The following is a 23743-nucleotide window of genomic DNA, read 5'->3' on the forward strand; positions in this document are numbered from 1 at the left end:
ACAGGGAGAAATCTGCAAACTCCACGGAGAAAATATCACCTGTCCTGCTACAGGGCAGCTTCCACACTCAAATGGCACCTCACATCCAGCCAGGGCTGCATTCCAGAGTGGTCTGTGCCGCAGGAGCCTCTCAAACAATCAGCTGTGCACAGAGATCACAGCGTGTGTGAGTGCACAGCTTCGCTCCCTCTCCATCCCCTGCAGCCCTCCAGGAGCGTGCAGGTGGGGGAAGAGGCGCAGCTAAATCCAAACCAGTTCCAGTTCTGCTGGACTGGGGTGAACTCTGCCCTGGGGGTTTCCCCTGTGTCAGACTCCACAGCTCCACGTCCTCCTGCATTTCCAGCTCGAATGAGAACACAGGATCACAGAATCCGAGTCTGGTTTGGGTTGGAAGGGACTTTAAAGCTGTGTGAAGTCATTACCCCTTGTCCTGTACCTCCAGGCCCTGGTTCAAAATCCCTCTCCAGGTCTCTTGGAGCCCCTTTAGGCATGGGAAGGGGCTCTAAGATCTTTCTGGAACCTTCTCCAGGCTGAACTCCCCCAGATCTCCCAGCCTGGCTCCTTAGGGGAAGAACAGGAGGAACTCAAGTTACTTCAGAAATACTAACTCTGAAAATTGATAAAAAGGAGTCAGGACAAAGCAAGCAGAGAAAAGTACTGAAACCAGGGAGTGAGCAGTCAAACACGAGGTAACATTAAGTGTTAAAAAGCTCGGGAGATCATGTCCAGGCATGGAAAACCAAAACCCCGAGAAATATCCTTTCAGAGTGCCCTCAGCTGCTCAGCCTGGCCGTGTCCCCTGCAGCCCCACTCTGTCACCGCCTGTCTGTGACACCGGTCCCTGGCAGTGCAGTGGCAGGAGCAGCCTGGGCAGGATGTTGGTGCTCACACTAATGAGCTGCTGCTCTGCTGTGTCCTCAGTTCCAGGCTGCTGCACACTCCATGTGCCAGTTCCAGCTGCTCTGTGCTTGGACATTCTGGTGTTTGCATTGAGGAGGGAAAGAAAATGACTTGTACTTTAAATAACAGCTTAAATCCTGGAGCACGAGACCCAAACTTTGGGGAGGACAGCCTGTTGCCAAGCCGCCCTAATCCCAGCCTTTTCCTTCTCTTTGCTTAGCGTTCCTCTGATGGAATTTGGGCTACAGCTAATGCTGATTAACATTTCCATGTTAGTTATTTCACATAATCTCCTCCGCAGCTGCGGCAGAGCCTAGAAACGCACCATTTATCCTCGTTCAGTCTCTGCTCCCCAAGCTCTTCCAGCCAAACCGCTGGGACTGAAAGGCTGCTCTGTTCGGCTGCCCCCTAACAGGGATCAATTCCTAAATGCAGGAATGGTGTCCTTTCCCTCTGATAACCTGGGTAACAAGGTTGTGATGGCACGCCGGTCCCGAGGTGGGAACAGGGCTGCTCGGGGGGCGGCAGCACAGGCTGAGCCCGACATTCCCATGATGGAGCACTGGTAACCGCCAGCCCAGAAATAATCCGGCTAATTTTACACCTGCACTCATTCTTCCCTGCGGGAATCCAGCGCCAGAGACCGAGGCCTAAAATTAGGGCAGGTTGCAGACACGATCCTTAACGTGTTAAAAGTAGAAACACGCCGATGGGTGCAGCGCCCTCATCCCACCGCTCCAGCCGCTTCCCACTCGGGCCACGGGAACATTCCAGACACCCTCGGGGCACCTCCCGGCTTTGCTTACAGGGCTCTGCTGGGCACAGCTCCCGCCTGCGGTGGCACAGGAAGGTGCCCAGGCCCTGCAGGTCTACCACGGAAATTTCAGTCCCCGGAAACTTCAGTCCGTGCTCCCGCCCCAGCTCCGGCCGGCCCCGCACTCCTGCAGCGCCCCGGGCTCGGGATGCGGGAGCTGGGCATGGAGCAGAGCGAGGTGACAGGGTCCCCAAGCCCACCACTGACAGATCTCCATCCTACTGCTCCTCCTCCTTCCAGGCTCCACCAGCCCTCACCTCCGTCTGCCTCGGTTTTCCCTGCTCCTGGAGTACCCATCCCGTCTCCTCAGAGGGCTGGCTGAGGCACCCGTTTGGGATTATTCTGGCATAACTCATGCTCATTAAAAAAAGAAAAAAAATCCCTTCTGGGGACACGCCAGTTGTTAATCAAAATTAATTTTTCTCTATCATTAATTCTCCAGGGGTGAAAAAAACCCCATAATAGATATGTGTGACTGCATCTGTTTGCAAGATGTAATTAGAGCCTACTGCGATGTTGACTTTACGGAGGGACCCGCGTTTTCTTTGCCCAGACCTGCGGGCAGGTGAGGCAGCAGCTGCCGCACAGGTTCAGCTGGGGCAGCGACACTTCAGAGCAAATCACGGGGAGCAGCTTCTGCTGGGAAACTCCGAGAGACAAAGGATCACGAGCAGCTCCTCCCCGGCCGCTCCCAGGCGCTAATTGCTGAGCCGCTGGACCAAGAGGCACGCAAGGATGGCCCGGACCAGTAATTATCCCTCCTCCTCCTCCTCGGAGCATCACCCCCACCTGCGGCCGGGTTCAAGCGCACGCTTGGGGCTGTCGGGGTCAGGGCTCCCCGCACAGGTTTGGGTGTGGTGGCGATACCTGCCCTGGGCTGGGCTGCCAGCGGCAGGAGGAGCTCGGCCAGCCCTGCATTCCTCTCTCCCGGCATCATCGTGTACTGATGAATCCAGAGAGGGAACAGGGGAAATCGGCACGGCGCGGTCCCTGCCGTGCACTCTGCTGCTCTGTCCCGCTGTCAGCGGGCACTGGAGCGGCAGTGCTGGGCGGAGAGCGCCAGGAACCCGCCCTGCTGCTGTACGGAACCCGCGGGTCCTGGGAAGGGAAGGGCCAGGCCGTGCCTCAAGCACGGAGCATCCTCTGAACCCGGGGAGGGCACAGGGACCGGGGCATCCTCTGAACCCGGGGAGGGCACAGGGATCGGGGTATCCCCTCAATCCAGGGAGGGCACAGGGACCGGGGCATCCTCTGAACCCGGGGAGGGCACAGGGATCGGGGTATCCCCTCAATCCAGGGAGGGCACAGGGACCGGGGCATCCTCTGAACCCGGGGAGGGCACAGGGATGGGGCATCCTCTGAACCCGGGGAGGGCACAGGGATCGGGGTATCCCCTCAATCCAGGGAGGGCACAGGGACCGGGGCATCCTCTGAACCTGGGGAGGGCACAGGGATGGGGCATCCTCTGAACCCGGGGAGGGGACAGGGATGGGGGCATCATCTCAATCCAGGGAGGGCACAGGGACCGGGGTATCCCCTCAGTCCAGGGAGGGCACAGGGATGGGGCATCCTCTGAACCCGGGGAGGGCAGAGGGATGGGGCATCCTCTCAGTCCGGGGAGGGCACAGCTGTTTTGGTGACAGCTCGGAGCCCCAGCCCCGATAACACCAGCAGGGCTGCGGCACTCGCGGGGATGATGCTGATGCCGTTTCCATGGAGAGCCCGATAGAGATCAGAGGAGATGGGTGGGAGCTCAATCAGTGCGATTCCGAGCACCGGGGCCCTGGATAACGAATCCCTGCGGTTTCATTCGAGAAGGGACGCCGGGTTTCCACTCCCCACCCAGTTCAGAAACAAAAGCAGCGATTGTGGCAGCGGGAGCGTCCGGCTGATAGCACGGCCGCAGCTCGGCGGCGAGGGTGTCCTGAGCCAGCTCACACCCCACGGCCTCTGCAAAAGCCACTTCCCTTTCCTGGGGTGTGCCCGCGGGCTGTCGCAGAGCCGGGGGCCAGGGCAGGTGCTCGGCGCTGTGTCCCGGGGAGGTTTCCCAGGCTCAGGTGTGTCTGTACCACACCAGGGACTCCCGGACCCGCAGCTGCCGCGCCACAGTGCAGAGTGCACAATTCGTGTTTCCCAGCTCCATTAGCTGGCCTAACGAGGTAATGACACCCCTGCCCAGCCCTGGCCTTTCCCACATCACCGAGCTGCTCCTGAAAGGCTGTTTTAGAGAAGAAACTAATTAGCCAGCAGCAACCCCTCGGTGCCAATTACAGGTGAGAGCAGCTGTGGAGCCAGAGCTGCTCCCTGATCCTACCAAGGATGGGGACTGGATCCCTTGGGACTCCCACCCTTCACCCACTCTCGTTGCCAGTGGGTGCTGCCCAGCCAAGGCCTTCCAGACCCTCCAGCAGCTGGTGAAGCCATGGGAATACCGTGGGGATGGAAACCTAACGGTGCCACCCAGCAGGGTCCTCGAGGGGACACACAGCTCCTGGCAGCCCCTGCTCACCGCCCAGGGCAGCTGCAGAAACCTGCTTTACTCCAGAGAAGCCGATTACAGCCCCCTGGCACCCCAAAAGGCCACGCAGGCCCCGGGCGGGGCACCCAGCACATCCCGGGGCACACGGACACGGCACACTGCAGGAGAACACAGCCAGGAGAACGCCGGGACGTGGTTATGGCACACTCACCTGTGAGGATGGCATGGCTGAGCTCGGGCAGCGCCACAGGGACCGCTGTGCTCCCTCGCCTCCCGTCCCGCGGGGCAGGGGCCGGCCCGGGGGATGGAGGAGCGCCGGGATCGCATCTGCCACCGGCGCCGCTGAGCCGGGCGGGCTCGGAAAGGGCAGCGGGAAAACAGGGCGAGGGTGGACCCAGCCCTGCGCACCCTGCAGCACAGGAAACAGCCCTCACACTGCAGCAAGGGGAGGAAAAAGGCGACAGTGCAGGGGGCAGGATGCACAGCCGAAACTGTGGGAACGGCACAGCTGGAACACCAGGAATGGCACAGCTGGAATGAGAACAGCACGGCCCCGCCCTCCCGCTGGGGTCACCCCGACAAGGACAGTTCATCACCGCTCCCCATGACCTCCTCATCCATTCATTTTCCCCCATGACCTCCTCATCCATTCATTTTCCCCCACGACCTCCTCATCCATTCATTTTCCCCCACGACCTCCTCATCCATTCATTTTCCATGTGTAAAAGCACCTTTTCCAGCTGAGCTGCTCCAGGCTCTGTCCCGTCGTGCTGTGCCAGGGACTCCACTTCCCAGAGCCTCCCCCTTCCTGGGCACGGGGCTTGGCCTCCAGCAGCCCCATCCTTGCAAAGATTTCATTTCCTGCTCTACAAACTCCTCAGCTTCTCCAGGGCCCTGGCTGAGGAACCACAACCACGAGCGCACCCAGCCTCCGTGGGGGCTGAGGGTACCGAGGAAGCCAGCGAGGGAAGACAAGGATTCCTGCCTCAGGCCAGCCACAAAGAGTTCACCCTTTCCAGAAGAGCTGGAAGGAGCAGAGGCTCCCAGCTCAGAGGGGCAACAGAGCATCAGGTGTCCTCTCCTTGGTGAACCTCGGTCTGGCAGCAGGAGCCCAGGGACCTGCCCAGATAGAACAGAATCACCAGAAGGTCCCAACGGGCCTCGGTACAAACCCTGTTCTCTGAACACCAGCACTGACAGCAAAGAGGTCGTTTTCACTCTTGGAGTAGTTGGCAAAGGATAAATCCATTGTTCAGACTGGAACACGGTCCTGGCTCCGGGTACTGGCCAGGATAAATAATGAGAAGTGGTTAATTAACAATGCCGAGGCGAGCAGGCAGCGATTGGAGCACCCACCTTCCCTGGAGCTGGGCAGGGAGCCCACAGTGCCCCTGCCCTGCTCCCCGCCTGCCCTGGACAGAATTCCGGGCAGGAAGCCGCCTTGGCAGTGCCACAGCTGCTCCCAGCCCTGCCTCAGTCTCCATGGCGACTCCCCCTCTTCCCCATTGCTCAACATTGTTCTTTTTCCAGTCACAGGAGCTCCTGCTGCTTTTTCAAAGGGCTCCTTATCCACCCAGCCCATCCCGGCCCCAGCAGCGCTGGGGGCTGTGCTCAGCACAGGAGGGCACCAGGGCAGGGGGGATTCCTGTCCGGGGAATGTGCCCGCTCCTCCCCTCAGCAGCCCGTGCTGGGGACACGCGTGGGACCCTCCTGCCCCTCATCCCCCGCAGGAAAGGCTCAGCCCCACCCCAGCTGCACCAGAGCAGCCCTGGGGCAGGACGGCTCCCAGAGCCCTGGCCGCTGTGGCTTCCTGCAGTCACATCTGGGATTAAAACCTGGTAGTTTGCCTGCAAGGAGCAGCCACTCCGAGCCAAGTCATGCGATGCCTCGAAGAGATCCAAACCCCTCATTCCCTTCACCGGCCTGGCCAGAACGCTCTCACACGGATGCAAACACAAACATCAGAAACCACATTTGAAATTTAAAAAAAAAAAAGTTTTATTTGCAGGTCTGTAAAAACAGCACTGCGAAAGACCAACGTTTCCAAACACCACGAGATGAGGATGCATTTTCCTATCATTAGAATATAAAAAAAAAAAGTCACAGTCCTTCCAACTACCCCATGGGAAAGCAGACATGTATGAACCGAACATTGAACTTCCAACACCAAAAAGTCACTGGGGTGAGCGAGACAGTCAATAGCACCAACACAGGTGACACAGCCCTCGTGGGTCTGTCATTGCTATGGAATAAAGCGGGTTAGTGAGGCCGAGCCTCGGGGGAGAGCAGCCCTACGAGCACTGAGTTCACACAACGACACACCAGAACACATCCCTCGACATCCCAGCGATGCAAACACCGAGCCAGAAACACCCCAGAGCTCCCCACGAGCTCCGAGCTTCCACCTGGGGACAAGAAATCCCGCCGGGGAACAAGGAACCTTGCCGGCTTGGGCAGCGGTTCCGTTTCACACACACAACTTGATTCACTCTGTGTTTACGGGAGCTGTGTGACGGGGAGGTGAAGGACAGGGCGCAGGAGTGGGCAGTGGTGCAGGGTGCCAGCCTTGCTCCAGGGACAGGGATTACACGGCTTTCCTGTGGTACTCCGGAGGGGCCACCTCGTAGTCGCTGGCACTGAACAACGCAGAGGAATTCTTCGCTAAGTATCTACAAAGACAACAGAAAATGTCACCTTGCTTCTTGCCCAAATCCTCTGTTGTCCAGTGAATCAGGAGGGGTTTCAGAAGCACCAGTCCCATGCATCAGCTCAGCTCGGCCAAAAAATTCACTGCGAACGAGCTGCCAAGCACCTCTGGCTCCAGGCGAGCGCCAGCAGCTCAGCATTAACAGGATGGAGCCCTTGATAGCTGAGGTTCAGGCAGCTGCTGTACCAAGAATTGATTTGTACTGCTCTACTCAGAGGAGCAGGGACAGAGAGCAGGCCAGCAGGAAGCTCTAACAGGGACCCTCAAGGGCTGGGTGAAGGATGGCAGAACAAGGAAGGGCCAAATAAACAATTAATGGCTTGTGTGCCATTAATTCTCATGGAATGGGATCAGGGTTCCTGGTCACTGGGTTCACATTTCTGCCTCATGGCCAGAGCTCTTGGGCACCTGCATTTACCTCAGACTGCCCCAGGGCTGTCCCAGGGCAGGTTTTCCCTGGCTGATCCCTGTCCAGCTCTGCTGCAGAGCCATCCTGGATATGCTGAGGGTTTTCTTTCAGCTTCCAGTAGCTCCTAATCACAGCACCATGGAATGATTTAGGTTGGGAGGGACCTTAAAGCTCACCTCATTTTGCACTGAAGTGTTTAATTATTATTATCAGGATGTTTTCCTCCTAAACATCCCATGGCTACAGGGTACCACAGCACACTAAAGCCCTGGTGATAGTCTGTCCCAGAAATAACATTCCTCAAGTTCATCAGTTTTTAAACATTTGCTCAATTGTTGTTGAGTAACTGTTGCACAATTTAATAGCTTGCTGGGATTATCATCTGCTTTTTTTAGCAGCTATAAATAAATGTTTGAAGCATTTATTTTGCAACGAGGAGCAGATGGGGCAGGGTGGGAGCGCAGATTAACAGAACCAGAGAAGTGGAGTCTGAGAGGCTTCGCCGCAGCCCTGCGGAAGATCCCACACACAGGCCCCGGTCCTACAGCAGTTCACTGAAAAGGGGCAGCCTGACAGCAGCCTGACCTTTCCCTGTCTTGCTGGAAGACCTCCCAAGTACTCACTTTAAGAAGTCATGCAAGTAGTTCAAGAGCAAAGCCAGACTCTTCTCATCCAGGGGCGTGTAGGCCAGCATGGCTCCGATCCTCACTGCTCAAAGGAGGACACTTGTCACAAACACTGCCTCAAGTCGCTGTGTGAGCCCACAGCTGCACAGGAAAACAGCCCAGGAACCTGCTCCCGCATGTACAATCCCACCCAAACCAACCAGGCTTCCACAACCCATTTCCATCCCAAACCCCGCAGTGCCTCTGAGCTTTTTGGAGAAACGCACGGGGAATCTCACTTCAGAGCTGCCCGTCACAGGCTGGAGAGAGGGGAACAAGCACCTGAACCCCTCCCAGCGCTGCTCATCCCCCCCAGGTGGCACTCACCAAAGAGCCTGAGGAGGTGTGGGGCCCCATAGACCTGGGACATGGGGGCGTCGGGGTGATCGGCCAGGATCTCGGCGTACTGCGGCCTCTCGAACTTGTAGAGCAGCTGAGTGCCCAGCATGACGTTGAAATACTCCTTGATGCCAGCCACCACCTCGTTGACAGCGTATTCCCTGGGGACAGAGAGCTCTGCAGGGCCTGCTGCAAGCCCCCAACAGCCAGGGCTGCTCCAGGGCGAGGCTTGGCTCGGGGAGACCCCCAAAATCGGGAGGGCCTTTCGCATCTGGCAAGGAAATTTGTCTGGAGAACTTCAAATCTACAGCCACGGGGAGGGATGGAATTCCCTGGAAAAATGGGCTGCTCTGAACTAATTTAGGCAAACCAAGGGCAGCAGTTTTCAGTCGTCCTCTCCAAGAGATGGACTTGGAGCAGCCCCTCTGCAGGCACAGGCAGCACTGGGGACACTCAGCAGCTTTCTGCTGTCACCCAAAGCTCTCCCTAGCTCCAAAGGACAACACTGAACTCACTGAGCAGGGGGACAGCCCCACAGCACCTCAGGCACCTGCTCCCTTCCTCTCCCGCCAGATTCCTGCAGGCCTCCAGGCTCACCCTGCCTGGACAGGATCTGGCAGCGACAGAGGAGCACAGCCCTCACCCCGCCCTGCCAGCAAATTTAGAGCCGGCACCAGGACAATGACATCACAGGAGCTTAAAACACCCTGACAAGTCAATAATCTGCTTCCTCCTGAGTGGAAGAAAATGACTTCCCCTTTCTGTTGTCCCTTTCGAGCAGGGAAGTTTCCTGCAGAGTAAACACACCTTGTTTTGCTCAGGGCTGATTGCTGGGGTAATGACAAGCAGTAATTGGCTTTGCCCATCTGAGTATTTCCAGGTCCTCGTGCACCTCCCTGGCCTGAGGGAGCCCAGGGGCACTGAGCTCACCCCACACAGCTTTTCTGGGAAGGTTCTATCAGCTTCCTTCAGGAAATGGCTTAGGGCCAGTGGGGGAGCAGAGATCATATCCAGGAAGCAGAAGGTGCAGTTTGGAATTACTCCCTCAGGATTTCTGACCACTACCATCACCTTGGGCCTGGAACAGGGCACTGGACATGGGGCTGGGTGAGCTTCCACAACGTAAAATTCCATTTTCCACGGAACCCCAGTCCAACAACAACAGCCCAGGAGGAGCCTGGGGCTGGCACTGAGCACCACTCACTTGTTGTCAGTATTCCCTCGGGATTTCTTGTAGTTGGCATAATCCTCCAAGATGGAGTCCACGTTCTTCTTGGCAGGGAGGTAGAAGAGCTACAAATGCAAAGCAGCACAGATACAAGTTTGTCTCACTCTTGCAGACATTCACACCTGGAAGCTGAAGTGAAACCCTTTCTCACCGGGGCCTTTCCAGGATGGAATCAGCAGGTTAAGGTGGGACAGGGTTAGGGAAGGAACTCCTCCAAGAGTTTAGCTGGGCATTGAAACAACCCAGCCAAGCTGGGGTGGCAGGACTTTCACAGGTACCTGTTTCTGCCTGGTGATCAAGTCCCAGTCATCCACCAGCCACGGCTTCAGCTCTTCGGGGATCTTCACCTTCACCTCCACTCTGTTCATGAAAGTCTCCTCCTGAGGAGAGCCAAGCAGGACTCGTCACTCTCAGGGAGCACAGCAGCCTCGTGTTTTCCACCCCAGAACCCTTGCGAGGGGATGGGGAATACTCACACTCTCAACTGTTGGGTCCACCCGAGCCCTCTTCTTCCTGGGAGGCTGGGGGGTCTCACTGGTGCTGCTGCCCTCCCCAATGCCAGGAGCTGTGCCCAGCACACACAGCAGCAGGGAAAAACAAAAACAGCAGGCAACATTTAGGAGGAGGATCTCAAAGTCAGGCTCGGGATTTTGCTCAGATTTTGCACCTGTTGGGGTCTTTTGGTTTTGGTTGTTTTAAATCTGACTTGTGTCCCCTGTTTGTGCCAGTTTGAACTGCTGCACTGGCACTGACCTGAGGGAGGGTTTCTGCACTAGAACCTCAGCAGTCTGTCATATTGTTTTTGGGGGGGAGAGAATTTTTGGGCCCAGCAGCTCAGCTCTGCAGCTGTGTCACGTCCCCAGCTCAGTAAGAAAACCCAAAGTTTGACTCAGGAAATCATTTCAGCAGCTCAGCTTTGCTTTTCATCGGCAAGAGCTCAAAATCCTGACAGACTGAAACGAGTACATTTTGTGCCAAGCAGAAAAGGGTGAACCTTTCCCCCCTCCCGAGCAGGGAGAGCCCCAGAGGAGCCCAGGAGGGACAGCACGAGGTGTCAGTGAATTCTTGGGGCAGCTTGAAGGTCTTACTTCAGCTACAAATCCTTCACCGGGGAGACCCACCCAAGATGGAAAACAAAACACACTTACTTTTCTGCTTGTTCTTTTTTGTCTTCCTGCAAGAAGAACACAAATTATTGCACACATCAAGAGAGTGGTACTTAAGGAAGAAAGGCAGAAAGTGTTTCAAGCATTGAGCAGATCCTCAGGGGCCTGGGCAGCGTTCAGCTAAGGACGCAGAGAGGAAATTCAAAGCTGTAACTTGGCTTCAGAGCTGTGGGACCATGAGATCCTTGGTGGATCAGGTCAGAATTCACCATTTTGGGGAAGTTTTGTCCTTCCCAAGTGCTCTTGGAGAGCTACACGAGGTTTGTAGCTGTTTAATTTCACACAGACTATGGCACAGGGAAACAGAAGTGCTGGGAATTCCCAGAAAAATCTCACTCAAGCGAACTGACTTCCAGTGAACGACTGAAAAAAACCCCTCCAGCTTTACCTCTGCAGCAGCAGCAGAGGGAAGATTCAGGAGCACTTTTGTCTATTTACTGCCCATTCCCAGGCAGATTTAGCTGGAGTGCCACTGCTCATCCTCAGTTTGCTCCCTGCCAACAGCAGCCTGGATCCAGGGCTCAGAACCTGGGCCAGTCCCACCCTGACCCCTGGGAAATCCAGCACTCTCCCAAGTGACCCTCAGGCTCTGAACTGGGTTTATCAGGGCCAGGAAACAGGCAGAGCCCTGAGGAAGGGCTGCAGATAGGGAGAGAAGGGTTTGTTTAAAGGCAAAGCAGCTGGAACTGCAGGCAGGATGAAGCTCATCCCTCAGAGGGAGCAACCCCCAGGTAAGTCACTGACACTGGGCTGGTGCAACGGAGAGAAAGGCTTCTCCTCAAAGCCCAGAGCCAGCAGGGAGGACCAGGGAGTCCTTCCCAGCATTAATTCCCAGGATAAAAATCACCTCAACAATTAAGAGCAGAAGCAGAGCTTTTTAAAACTGCATTTGGATCATTTAAAACCAGATGTTATTCCCTCACGTGTTCCTCAGTGCCGTATCCTCCCTCCAGAACACTTGGTCACCCTTCCTATTTTTCCAGCACCCATTAACTCTTGACTGTTTCCTGATTTTTTAGGCCCATGAAATGCAGGATAAACTCTCGGCAGCTGGAATTCGGCAGAGCTGCATTTAACAGAGCCAGAAGCTGTTGCACAGGCAGCCATCAAACCTGCTTTAACTGCACTTTTTTTTTCTGCTACAGCTTCCAGTTATCAGAAGATGAGCAGCTATTTTAACCCCAAACCTTTGCATTTCATACATATTTCTAACTTGGTCACAGAATTGCTTTTGGAACCAGCGGCTGCAGTTTGCAGAGCAGTCACTCTGACCAGCCCAGAACAAAAACACAGCACAGGGAGCAGGGGCTGAGCTCTCCCTTCCAGCACTGCCCCAGAAAACTCCTTGGTGCTGCTTCCCATGAGCTCCAGCTTCTGGAAGGATCCAGTGCCAGAAGTCTGGAGTGAGCTGGAAGTGTCCCCCCGTTGTACCCAGCCCAGGCAAAAAGGTGCAGGGTAAAAAAACCCCCAAAGCGGGGGTAAAAAAAACCCCAAAGCGGGGGTAAAAAAAACCCAGGACAGCCAGGATCTGCCCAGGGAGCAGGGAAGGAGGCAGGGAAAGAGGGAGCAGGGAAAGGGGGAGCCGGGAAAAAGAGGGGGAGCCAGGGAAAAGGGGAAAGGGTCCCCAGGGAAAAAGGGGGAAGGGTCCCCAGGGGGGCAGAGCTGTGTGCCAGCCTCACTCACCGCGTGGAGATGGCCGGGGTCTCCAGGCAGCACACGGTGTGAGCTCCATCCCTCCGGAAAAACCTGGGAACACACACGGCTCAGGGCTCCCGGGCAGCCTCACACAGCCCAGCAGCCCCACACCTGCCCTCCTCATCATCCTCACTGAGCGTTCCTGCGGGATAAGCTCTGCTCACATCGGTGCCACCGTCGCGTGGTTAGCTGCAGAACCGATCTTAGGATATAAATTACCTTCCCCTCAGATCCTCCAGGAGCTACACAAGGTAAATCCCGAGGCCCCCGGAGCTACCCTCTCAGATCAGGTGTGTGAACAGCTTCCCCCCGTGCCCACCACCAGCCCTTTGTGTCTGCAACGAGCTCAGATGTGCAGGGGAACGACCCAGAGGCTCGATTTTGGGAAGAGCTATTCTGCACTGCACACACTCACAGGTGAGTCAAACTCACCCCCGCAGTCTGCTCCCTCCCACTCACACGGGAGGCACTCCGGTGAAACAGCCCCTTAAGCAGCCAAATTAGCGATGGCCACCATTTAGGCTTGTTTTAATTAGGTTTTAATGACGCTCGTTATCAGCTGCCTACGCAGAGCTGGGCTGGGCTTTGTCTGTCCCCGGGTGAGGACAGGCAGGGACTGCGCCCGAGCTGGCACAGCTCAGCACATCCAGGGGGATCCAGGGGAATCCAGCAGATCCAGCGGGATCCCCTGGCTCCCCTTTCCCCAGACCAGAGCCAGCTCCAGCCCTGGCCAAGCCCAAAGTGCAACTGCTCCAGCATCCAGAGCAAACCCCTGTCCCCACCTGTGCATCCCCAAAGCCGTGATTCACATCTCAAACCTGCCCCAGAGTGAGACACGGACCCCGAGGCTGCTGCCAAAGACACTTCTGAAGGGCAGGTGGCATTTCAGCAGCTGCCTTATGAAGGGCAGAATCACAAATGAAGGCAGGGAGTCAAAACATCCCAATTAGCAAGGGCCACGTTCATCATTAAGCGAAACCCTGCCCGAGCAGAAGATGACAACTGAGCAGAGCTGGGTTGTCTGAAAATCCACCATGAAGTCTGGGCCTGAAACACCAAAAGGATGGAGGGAAGGAAACGTGACAGTCCCAGCTCACGTGCCTGAGCCGGCTTCTGGTCTCTTAGGATGCAAACCCGCTTTTAACTGTGTATTTATGGGTTTGGTTTTGTCAAAACCAGCCAAAGGAAGGCTCTTTGGAGGTTTTGACAACTGGCAGGAGGCAAGGCGTTGTGAGGGAAATTCTACAGAGAAACTGAATTTACTGAGATCCACCAGACTTACGAGGAATCATCACTTTCTGAGTGTCAGGTCACCAACAACAGAGTGCAAAACATGCAGAGTGTGTCTGCTCAGCACCTCAATTCAACTCTGCACCACCTAAAAGGCATTTTCAACGTTCGGTACTTGAACAAAGGCCTTTTTGGTACCGTTCAACTGCTCCTGCACAGACTGTGCCACAAGAAACGAGCTGCAGAGGCACTGAAAGTCAAACTGATGAGCCAAAGTTTGGGAGGTGTTTTGGGCAGGGTTTGGGGGTGGGTTTGTCTCGTATTTTTAAACAAAAAGGAATCTTACACTTCAACGTTCTTCTGCTGCAGACCCGAAGTCTTCTTGCCTGGAGCAGCTCCTCTCATCTTCCCCTCTGCATATTGTTCCCTTCGAAGAGAGCACGCGCAGAAATCAGGTTGTGGTGGGAAAAGAAGCTTCCCTGATTCTGGTTTCAAACTCAGTGGCTTCCCCCGGTAACTTTGGGTTGAAGCCCGTTAAATAAACATTCCCTGAGCAGCCCTCCTGCCCCACTACTCACTGGTTGGCCTTCTGGAGTTCCTTTTGTTTCTGCAGGTTGGTGTCCACGTATTTGAGCACTCTGCTTTCTGGAACCCATTCATCCCAGCTGGAAAAAAAAACAAACCAACACCCAGAGATGAATAAATCATCGCTCATCCCACGATTGCCTCCTGCACACAGCAGTCCATTAAAAGCTCCACAGAATTTGGGACCGAACTCTGCTTTGTGTCAAGTCAGGGACTGGCACAGCTTGAGCCACCAAACGTTCCCCCTGACAGGAGCTGCAATGATTTCTCCAGGGAATGCAGCCCTCTGTCATTCCCAGCTCCCCAGACTTGAAGGATGAGCAATTTAGGAGCAGGGAGAACAGTCTTTAATTCAAAAAAGAAGCATCTCAGGGAAAAGAAAAAAAAACCCACCCTGGCTTTACAAAATTATGGGATATCTGTAGCCAGAGTATATTACTGAGAAAGTTTCCTTCATCTATCCCAATGTTTTATAGGTTAGATTCAGCAAGAGGATCTTGCTGTGAGGAGAAGAGCTGTGGTTTCTGTCTGTGAAGGGAACCAAGGTGACGTGGATACTTGCAGAATCCGAACGATTGAAGAGAACGGGCGTTGGGGAAGTTGCCATTTCCAGCAGGAATTCCACTTCCACGCTCAAGAGCGGCTCAGCTGAGCGACCTGACAGCTCGCCTCAAACAAAACACATTAAAAGTGGCCAAGGTGACCTGGGGTGCATCAGCTGAGGCTCTTTAGGAAGAGCTCTGTGCCGTTTTTCAGCAACTGGAGCATCATGTGGCCAAACCAATATTTGCTCCAGGACTTCGGAGGGTGGAGAGAAGTGCAAGGGCAGCGTCTCCAAACTGCAGAGAGACATCTCCAGCTGTGCCCAGAGCCTCTGGGGTTTGGGCAGTGCTTTGCTCAGCTCTTTAGGCCACTCCTGTCCAGCTGCAAGAGCCCTCCCAGCAGCGCTGTGCGACAGGTGACACCGCTGCGCCCCAGGGTGACAAAGCTCTTCTGCCATCCTGCCTGCTGATATTGGCAAAACCACCCCAAGCCAGCCCCTTACAGCTGCAGAGGGCCAAAAGCAGGCTGTGCCGCCCTGGCTCCTGCAGCAGTGACACTTTTAACGTCCTTGAATTGGAAGCGTGGAGGCAGAAACAAGAACTCAACCAGCACAGGCAAGAAAAGCGGGCTCAGGACACACTCCTGGTCCTCTCCTGGCACAACCAAAGGAAGGAAGGGCCAGAGTGACGCTGCCTCACTGAGGAGCCAGCACAGCAAGCGGTGATGCGCTGTAAGAGCTGTGCTTACACTGAGACACCCCCTGCCCCCCAGGCAGGAGGGGGAGCAATTAAAAAGTCACATCCCAAACACGAGGTGCAGCTTTTAGTCACGTCACAGAGATCAAGGCGGCTGTGACTGAGAGTCCTCAGCACCGGAATGACGCCAAACCAAACAGGAAGCTGCTCTCTCAGACTCCTGGGTCTGAAGAGCTGAGGTTTTTTAATCACTTAGAAAAAAAAACCTCCGCTCTTCCTAATTTCAAACCGAGGGGGAGAAAACAACTCAAAAAAAGGGAGAAAAGTTCACCAATGTAACAATCTCCTGGAAGTTTTCAGCTTTAACAGGCTCGGCATTTATCTCCCAGAGGTGCCAGTGACCCTGAGCCATCTCCCAGCTGGAGCCCTGCCAGCTTTGCAGGAGGGAGAAGGATCTGTGAGTTGGATCCGAGGGGCCGGGACTGGAACACAGGCTGCACCTGCTGCTGACCCAGCCTGCACGCAGCCCCCAGAGCCAGCTGTGCCCCAAAACCCGCGGCCAGACCCGGGGGAGAGGCCAGGCCAGGGCTCCTGGGCGCTTCTCACCTCAGGAGGAGCTGCCTTTCCTCCCGAGGCACAACAGGGAAGTTTTCACAGCAGACCTTGCTGCCAGGGAGGAATTCATTCCAAGAGTTTCCCCACCCTGAACAGCCAGAACATTCCAGAGCATTCCCCAGCAGCCTCCTGCCAGCTCTGCAGGAAACGGCCACGTTGGCAACGTCCTCTGTGTTCCAGAGATCAGTACCAATCCCTCTGTCAACCCCAGAGGATGTGCCAGCAGCAGGGACGTGGCAGGGCTGCTGCCCCCAGCCCATGCTCAGACAAAGCACCTCCCCGGAAAGGAAAGAGGAATCCTGCTTTTGCTCCACACGGTACTCACTTTTTATTCCAGCCACTGTAATGGATGAAGTATTTCACTTGCTTGTCCTTTATGGCAACCTTCACACACTGCAACAGAGAGGAAAGGTCAGTCAGGCCCAGGGAAAACAAGAGCTCAGGGAATTTTGCTGCTTTGGCTCGCAGAGTTTTCCCTGCCCCCTGAACTTGTTGGCTGTACAAACCAAATCCACCAACTGGACGCTTCCCCCAGGGAGCTCAGGTCCTGTCCTGGGGGTGCGGAGATCCAGCTGCCCCCTGAGCAGTGACACAACGAGGCTGCTGCAAAACCTGCACGGCTCCCTCCACGTTTCAGTCTCTTTAAGGGGGGCTTTTCTTCCCACTGAAGCAAAAACGACTCACAGAAGTTACAAGTGGCGTTTTCTCGGCACACAGAGCCACCTCCAAGCGTTTGAGAGGGCAGAACCTTTGGCCGCACAACATTTTCTCAGGACCACGCTGTGCCGTGCCCACTTCAACTCCAAAATATTGCCAGAGAGGAGCCTCCTGTTCTGCAAAATGCCACATCTGGAACTTAAACCCAGGCTCAGGGGGACTTGCAGCCAGGACTAAGGTTCTCCTGCTGGAGCAGTGGCCCGTTCTGAGCCTGGAGCCAAAACCAGCCACACGCAGCCTGTGCCCGTCTCTGGTTTGGAGAACAAAGGGGCTGAGCACCGAGCAAAAGATGACTGGAACACGGCTCTGCAGCAAAATATTTCCCCTGCTGGAGGTGAGAAGGGCCTGAAGTGAACCTCCCTTGGCTGAGCATGGCAGGGAGGCGCAAAGAGCTGCCCGGAGCGCCTGGCTGCGGGATGTGGTGAGGAGCAAACAAAACTGCCGGGCTGAGAACCACGGGAGGAAAAACAGATCAAAGGAGCAAGGAAGAGAGGCAGGGTTGTCACTCATTGCTACTGGCAAAGCAGCTTTTAAAGTTAAACCCCTTAAAGTAAACAAGCCAAACCTTTTTAAAATTAAACTGCCGAGTTGGTTCTGCCAGGGCAGGAACTCGGAAGGGTTCACTCAGCACAAAGAGCCAGGAAAAAACCCAACCGTGAGCTGGGAAATCCCTGCCAGCACACCCAGCTGGCACAGCCTGGCCCTGCAGCACCCGTTCCACGCTGGGAAAAGGAGGGACACAGCTCGGGGCTGTTGGAGTGCCACGAGGTTATTTCCTCAACAGCCTCAATCACCCTCCTCTCTGCAGAACAACAACCCTGAGCACGCGTTCCCAGCAGAAAGTGGGAATTTGTCCCACGTTCCCAACAGCCTCATCCTTCTGCTCCAGAGAGGAAAGAGCAGAGCAGGAGGCCCGAGGTGGGAATGGTCTGGGGCAGCCCCAACCCTCTCCCTCAGTGCCCTAGGTGTGATTTCAGCACCACAACAACTCTTTCTCCTGCAGAGAGGAGCTGAGTGTTTGTCCTGCCTCCCTGTGCTAACATGCACTGACACCAAACCCTAAAGGGTTTAAACCCCTGGCTGAGGTGCCCCAGGGCCCACACAGCCCCACCAGCCCTTCCCTTCCCTCAAACCTGAGCTGTGCCTGCCCTAACAGAGGCAGCAGGGGCACAAATCTGGGTAAAAAGCCAGAACTGGGGAGCAGCACTGGCACTGCCCCTTCCTTTGTCACTGCTGCTGAGGAGGACCACGGGCTGTCCCCTCCAGGGGCAGGTGACTGAGCAGCTCAGGCACCGAATCACTGCGGGCACAAAGCGTTCTGGGCTATTTCCAGTTGTTCTGGGATGTTTCCAGTGCTCTGGGATGTTCTACCAGCCCGCGGGAGCTCCCTGGAAGAGCTGCACGGTGCCACTGGGCTTCCTGGGATTGTCCTGGAATAGGGCTCCAGGGTTTAAAACTGATTTCAGGCAGGTGTTTTTGTTAGTTTTAGTTCCAGTCCTCGGTCCCATCCAGAGGCACAGCAGACAAAAGCACGTCCCTGCTTTCCTGGGGAGCAGCAGGAGCCAGGCACACCCACCTTGGCTTCGTAAAGGAGAGGCCCATGGAAACACAGCACCCGCTCACCTGCGAGGGAAGAGCAGAGAAAACAGCTCAGAGCTCCTTCTCCATCACCCGTGGCAGCAGGAGCAGCCCAGGGAGCAGCTCCAAGGCAGGAACCGGCTGGAAAAGCAAATTCACCCTCCCACCCGAGGGGATCAGAGCTGTGCTCACCTGGAGCCCGGAGCCGAGACCCCGGAGGATCACACAGACGGCACCTGGCACCAAACCCCACGTTCCTGCCAGACACTCCCAGACCCCGGGGGGAAACTCCCAGACCCCCAGGGAGGGGAGCTGCCCCCACAGCAGGCTGGGCTCGCCCACGGGCAGGTGAAGCTGCCCCTCTGCGGGGTGACCGATCCTGAGACCCCCAGCCGTGCACCCTGAGCCCCTGACACCCAAAAGCCACTGTCCCCAGCATCCATTTCCCGCAGGAAGAGCAGCAGCTGGCACTGCCAGCTCAGGGCAGTCCGCAGGAGAGAGCCCCGAGCTGCTTCCCCAGCCGAGCCCGGGGCAGGGCAGGGGCTGTGCAGCAGCAGAACCTCCTCACTCCGGGCTTTTAGGGAGAATGAGACTGTCCTGCAGCCTGGATTCATCTCCGCAGCGGCCGAGTGTCACCGCAGGGCACGGAACACAGGAGGTGCGAGGCCCCGCGCTCCCTCCTGGAAGCTGCAGTGCCTCACGGCTTCTTTGGGAAGACGAGCCGCAGAGCCGCGAGACGCTCCTGAGCATCAACAAAGGAAAAGGCTCAGGAGGGCTCTCCCCGAAGGGAACGCAGCGCACGATGGCTGCTCATATTCCAAAATGTCCCCACAGACAGGGCTGGCCGCAGGGGTGACATTTCCACGCTCGTTGTCACGGTGCCGGCGGAGGACACACCTCTGCCTCAAAGCCGTGCGCTGTTCTCCGGGAGAGACGCCCGCGGTTCCCGGGGACATTTCATGTCTAAAAGACACGCTGTTGTAAAACCTGCTTTTCTGATTTGCAGAAAGGCTCCTTTGTCTCCACGATAAGCCGGCAGGGGACACGAGGGGCTGTCCTCGGATCCACACGCTGCTCCCTACACCAAAACTCACCCCAAGCCACCCCTGCCGTGGCAGGGACACCTTCCCCAGGCTGGCCTTGGGCATTCCAGGGAGCCGGGGGCATCCATCTTACACCCCACTGCTATCTGTATTTTTATTTATCACGCTTATATTGTTCTTATCTAAAAACCAAAACAAACGCGGAAAAATCCTCCTAAAAAGAAAAACCCATCTCCATTCCCCTAACCCCGGCGCTCTGTTACAGATGTGGATTCCAGCTGTGCCTCCATGAATCCTCCCGCACTGTGTTCCCTTCCGGGGGACAATAAATAACAACCACCTTCCAAAAACGCATTAAAACAATAAACCCCCCCCCCCCCCGAACAAACCGGAGGGATTCCAGCAGCTTTAATAACGCCCACGAACATTTAATTTAATGCCCGGGCGCAGGAGGACGAAGGATATTTGGAATAACGGGGCCCTGCGGAAGGGCCCCGCGCGTTACGGGGAGGGACGGGAAGGGACAAAGACTGCGGGAATTGCGCTTTTCCCACCTATCGGCGCCTGGTGGGGGCTGAGAAGGGAGCGCGGAGAGGCGAATCCCCCCGGAGCGGCGGCGGGGCCAGCGCGGAGCCCCCCGCGACCCCCGGAGCCGCCCGGGCCCGCCCCGCCCGCGGCCCCCGGGCTCCGCCCGCACTCACCCTCCTGGAACTTGGGCTTGGGGTCCTGCTTGGGCGCCATTTATAAGGGCCGGAGGCTCCTCCGGCCGCTCCCCGCGGGGCCCCGGCGCTGCCCGGCCCGGCCCGGCCCCGCCGCGCAGCCGCCGCCCGGGCATGCCGGGACATGGAGTCCGCGGGCTCCCCCCGCGCCCCGCTCCGCCCCGCCGCCTCGGCTGCCGGGCGTGGGCCGCCCGCAACGTCAGCAGACGGGCTGGGCTGAAAAAAAAAAAAATAAAATAATGAAAAAAATCGAGGGGCGAAAAAAAAACGACACGCCCAACGTGGGGCTCGAACCCACGACCCTGGGATTAAGAGTCCCATGCTCTACCGACTGAGCTAGCCGGGCGCTACGCACACGGAGCCACCGCCTCGGGTGTCGGCAGCGCCCCCCGCCGGCCCCGCGCGCCGCCCGCCCCGCCCGCCAGGGGGCGCCTGCCCCGGCTGATTTGCATATTTAACATGGCAGCCTAATTAAGCCTTTTCCTAAAGCCCGCAGGTGCGGAGCGCTGGAAGGCGCGGCCGAGGAAAGCTGTGGGATGCCGGCGCCACCAGCAGCCCGCGAGGGGCTAATTAACAGCGCTCAGTAATCCCGGGTGTTTGCTCCCGGCGCGCTTTAAGCTGAGAGAAAATAAAAAAAGGCAGCGACGGGCAACCCCGGCTGGGGAGCGGGGGACACGGCGGCATCAGCCAAGCGCCGTTGTTCATTTTTGACCGAAAATTGGCTGAATTGTTGTGATTTTTTTGTTTAATCGCCATCCCCACGGCGGGGCCGGTGAAGCAAAGCGGCAAGGGAGCGCCAGGGGGCGCCAGGGGCCACGCCGGCAACGCTTAACAGAAGCCCCGCCCCTGATGTGAATAACCCCGCCCTTAGTATGCATAGTCCCGCCCTTAATGCGTAACCCTGTCTTTAATATGCATAGCCCCGCCTTTAATACGTAACCTGTCCTTAATATGCCTAGCCCCGCCTTTTACATCATAACCCCGCCCATCTGATGTGCATAACCCCGCCCGAACACGTGTGACCACACCATCTGATGTACATAACCCCGCCCTTATTATGCATAACCCCGCCCACATTTCATGTGCATAACCCCGCCCATCTGCCGTGTATAACCCGCCCCGATGCACAACATCCCGCCCCTAATGTGTATGGCCCCACCCCCTGCTGCACATAACCCCGCCCCCTATTGTGCATAGCCCCGCCCTCCGTTGTGCCCGGCCCCGCCCCGGCGCGGAGCCCCCAGCCCGCCGCAGCCATGGCGGCCCCGGCCGCGCTGCGCCCGCTCCTGCCCCTCGTCCCCGTCGCCGCCGCGCTGGCGCTGGCCGCGGGCGGGGGCACCGCGGGGACAGGTCCGGGGGGACCGCGGGAGGGGCGTGCGGGGGGCCCGCGGGGCGCGGGGTGTCCGCGGAGATGAGTGCGGGGTGTCCGCGCAGCGCGGGGTGCCCGTGGGGACGAGTGCGGGGGGCCCGCGGGGCGCGGGGTGCCCGCGGGGATGAGTGCGGGGTGTCCGCGCAGCGCGGGGTGCCCGTGGGGATGAGTGCGGGGGGCCCGCGGGGCGCGGGGTGTCCGCGGGGATGAGTGCGGGGTGTCCGCGCAGCGCGGGTGTCCGCGGGGACGAGTGCGGGGGGCCCGCGGGGCGCGGGGTGCCCGCGGGGATGAGTGCGGGGTGTCCGCGCAGCGCGGGGTGCCCGCGGGGATGAGTGCGGGGTGTCCGTGCAGCGCGGGGTGTCCGCGGGGACGAGTGCGGGGTGTCAGTGCAGCGCGGGGTGTCCGCGGGGACGAGTGCGGGGTGTCCGCGCAGCGCGGGGTGTCCGCAGAGATGAGTGCGGGGTGTCCGCGGGGACGAGTGCGGGGTGTCCGCGCAGCGCGGGGTGTCCGCGGAGATGAGTGCGGGGTGTCCGCGCAGCGCGGGGTGTCCGCAGAGATGAGTGCGGGGTGTCCGCGGGGACGAGTGTAGGGTGTCCGCGCAGCGCGGGGTGTCCGCGGAGATGAGTGCGGGGTGTCCGCGCAGCGCGGGGTGCCCGTGGGGATGAGTGCGGGGGGCCCGCGGGGCGCGGGGTGCCCGTGGGGATGAGTGCGGGGTGTCCGCGCAGCGCGGGTGTCCGCGGGGATGAGTGCGGGGTGTCCGCGGGGACGAGTGCGGGGTGTCCGCGCAGCGCTGGGTGTCCGCGGGGACGAGTGTAGGGTGTCCGTGCAGCGCGGGGTGTCCGCAGGGATGAGTGCGGGGTGTCCGCGGGGACGAGTGTAGGGTGTCCGTGCAGCGCGGGGTGTCCGCAGGGATGAGTGCGGGGTGTCCGCGGGGACGAGTGCGGGGTGTCCGCGCAGCGCGGGTGTCCGCGGGGATGAGCGGGATGAGCGCCGGGTGTCCGCGGAGATGCGGGCGGGATGCCCGCGGAAATGTGCGCCGGGTGTCCGCGGGACTGAACGTGGGATGCTCGCAGAAATGAGCGCCGGGTGTCCGCGGGATGCGGGCGGGATGCCCGCGGAAATGAGCGCTGGGTGTCCGCGGGATTGTTCGCGGGATGCTCTCGGGGCGCTCGGCGGGGCCGGGGCCGGACAGCCCGGTGTCCCCGCCGCTGCCGCGCTCGCCCCCCGGGCTGGGCACGGTCGGAGCCGCAGCCCCGGTCCTCTCCCGGTCCCCTCCCGGTCCCCTCCCGGTTCCCCGGCTGGGGAGGCTCCGGTGCGCCCCGTGCCCGGGGCCGCTCTGCCCCGAGACACGGCGTCCCAACACCGTCTCAAAGCGGGGTTTTGATTTTCGGGGCGTTGTTTTCATTGTTCGTTCGGTGTGTTTTACTGGCAGCCGGAGTTTAACCGCGGGACCGTGTGGCCGGTAACCGGGGCCGGCCGCGGCAGAGCCGAGCTCCGGAGCTGCCGGACTCCCCCTGGCCCCCCCGGCCCCTAACCCTGACCTTAACGCTGGCCCTGGCAAAGCCCAGCCTGACCCCCGAGGGCAGCAGGGGCAGGCGGAGTCCCTGCTGTCCCTGCTGTCCCTGCTCCGTGCCGTCCCAGTGCGCACCAGTGACCAAACCCAGCTGCTCCCCGGGCCCCTGACGCCGCCGCCGCGGGGCAAGGAAGGGGTGTGAGAGGAAAGGTGAAGACCCCCGCAGGTAACCACTGCACCCCCTCTCCCCAGAGCCGCGCTCCGGCAGCGACATCGTCCATCCCATCAAGGTCGACGAGAGCGGAGCCTTCCTGTCCTACGACTTGTCCCACCGCGCCCTTCACCGGAGGTCTCCCGCCTCCAGGAGCAAGCTGCCCGCCTTCTATGAGCTGCAGTACCGAGGGCAAGCCCTGAAATTCAACCTGAGCCTCAACAGGCGCCTCCTGGCTCCGGGCTTTGTCAGCGAGAGGCGTTTCGGGGGCATCGCGGGCGCCAAGATCCAGCCCCGCTCCTACAACTCCTGCCATATGATCGGGGAGGTGCGGGGCCGGGCGCTGCAGGCGGGGCTGGCCGCCCTCAGCACCTGCGATGGCCTGGTGAGTACGGCCCCCTTGATCCACGAGGGAACTGCGGGAGCTGCGGGAAACCCTTTTGTTTTCTGCCAAAAGCGACGCCAAAATTCCCAGAAGCAGCAGCAGCAGAGTCAGCATCTCATCACGCAGCTGTGGTGCAGC

The 23743-nt window shown here is 58.4% G+C and overlaps 2 protein-coding genes and 1 non-coding gene across 3 annotated transcripts in view; 1 reads left to right on the top strand and 2 right to left on the bottom strand.

Moving 5' to 3' along the window:
* Nucleotides 1-6170: 6170 nt before the first annotated feature.
* Nucleotides 6171-20224, bottom strand: MORF4L1 (mortality factor 4 like 1). The gene is made up of 13 exons (XM_066195934.1): nt 20110-20224; nt 18364-18410; nt 16396-16463; nt 14211-14297; nt 13979-14059; nt 12391-12453; nt 10690-10715; nt 10018-10106; nt 9820-9921; nt 9518-9606; nt 8302-8474; nt 7933-8017; nt 6171-6862 (listed from the first exon to the last, which is right to left on the bottom strand). The coding sequence occupies exons 1-13, from the start codon at nt 20147-20149 to the stop codon at nt 6778-6780; spliced, it is 1035 nt and encodes a 344-aa protein (XP_066052031.1). The 5' UTR covers nt 20150-20224; the 3' UTR covers nt 6171-6777.
* A 176-nt stretch (nt 20225-20400) lies between these two features.
* Nucleotides 20401-20473, bottom strand: TRNAK-CUU (transfer RNA lysine (anticodon CUU)). The gene has a single exon. It is a non-coding gene; the product is annotated as a tRNA-Lys (tRNA).
* A 910-nt stretch (nt 20474-21383) lies between these two features.
* Nucleotides 21384-23743, top strand: part of ADAMTS7 (ADAM metallopeptidase with thrombospondin type 1 motif 7) — a 42534-nt gene continuing 40174 nt past the window's right edge. Inside the window, exons 1-2 of the mRNA XM_066196630.1 lie at nt 21384-21477; nt 23262-23605. Of these exons, the coding sequence (XP_066052727.1) occupies nt 21384-21477; nt 23262-23605 (438 nt within the window). The remainder of the gene's footprint in view (nt 21478-23261; nt 23606-23743) is intronic.

Source organism: Chamaea fasciata, unplaced genomic scaffold, assembly GCF_029207755.1.
Source record: "Chamaea fasciata isolate MVZ Bird 193981 ecotype frontalis unplaced genomic scaffold, bChaFas1.0.hap1 SCAF_14, whole genome shotgun sequence".
NCBI lineage: Eukaryota > Metazoa > Chordata > Aves > Passeriformes > Sylviidae > Chamaea > Chamaea fasciata.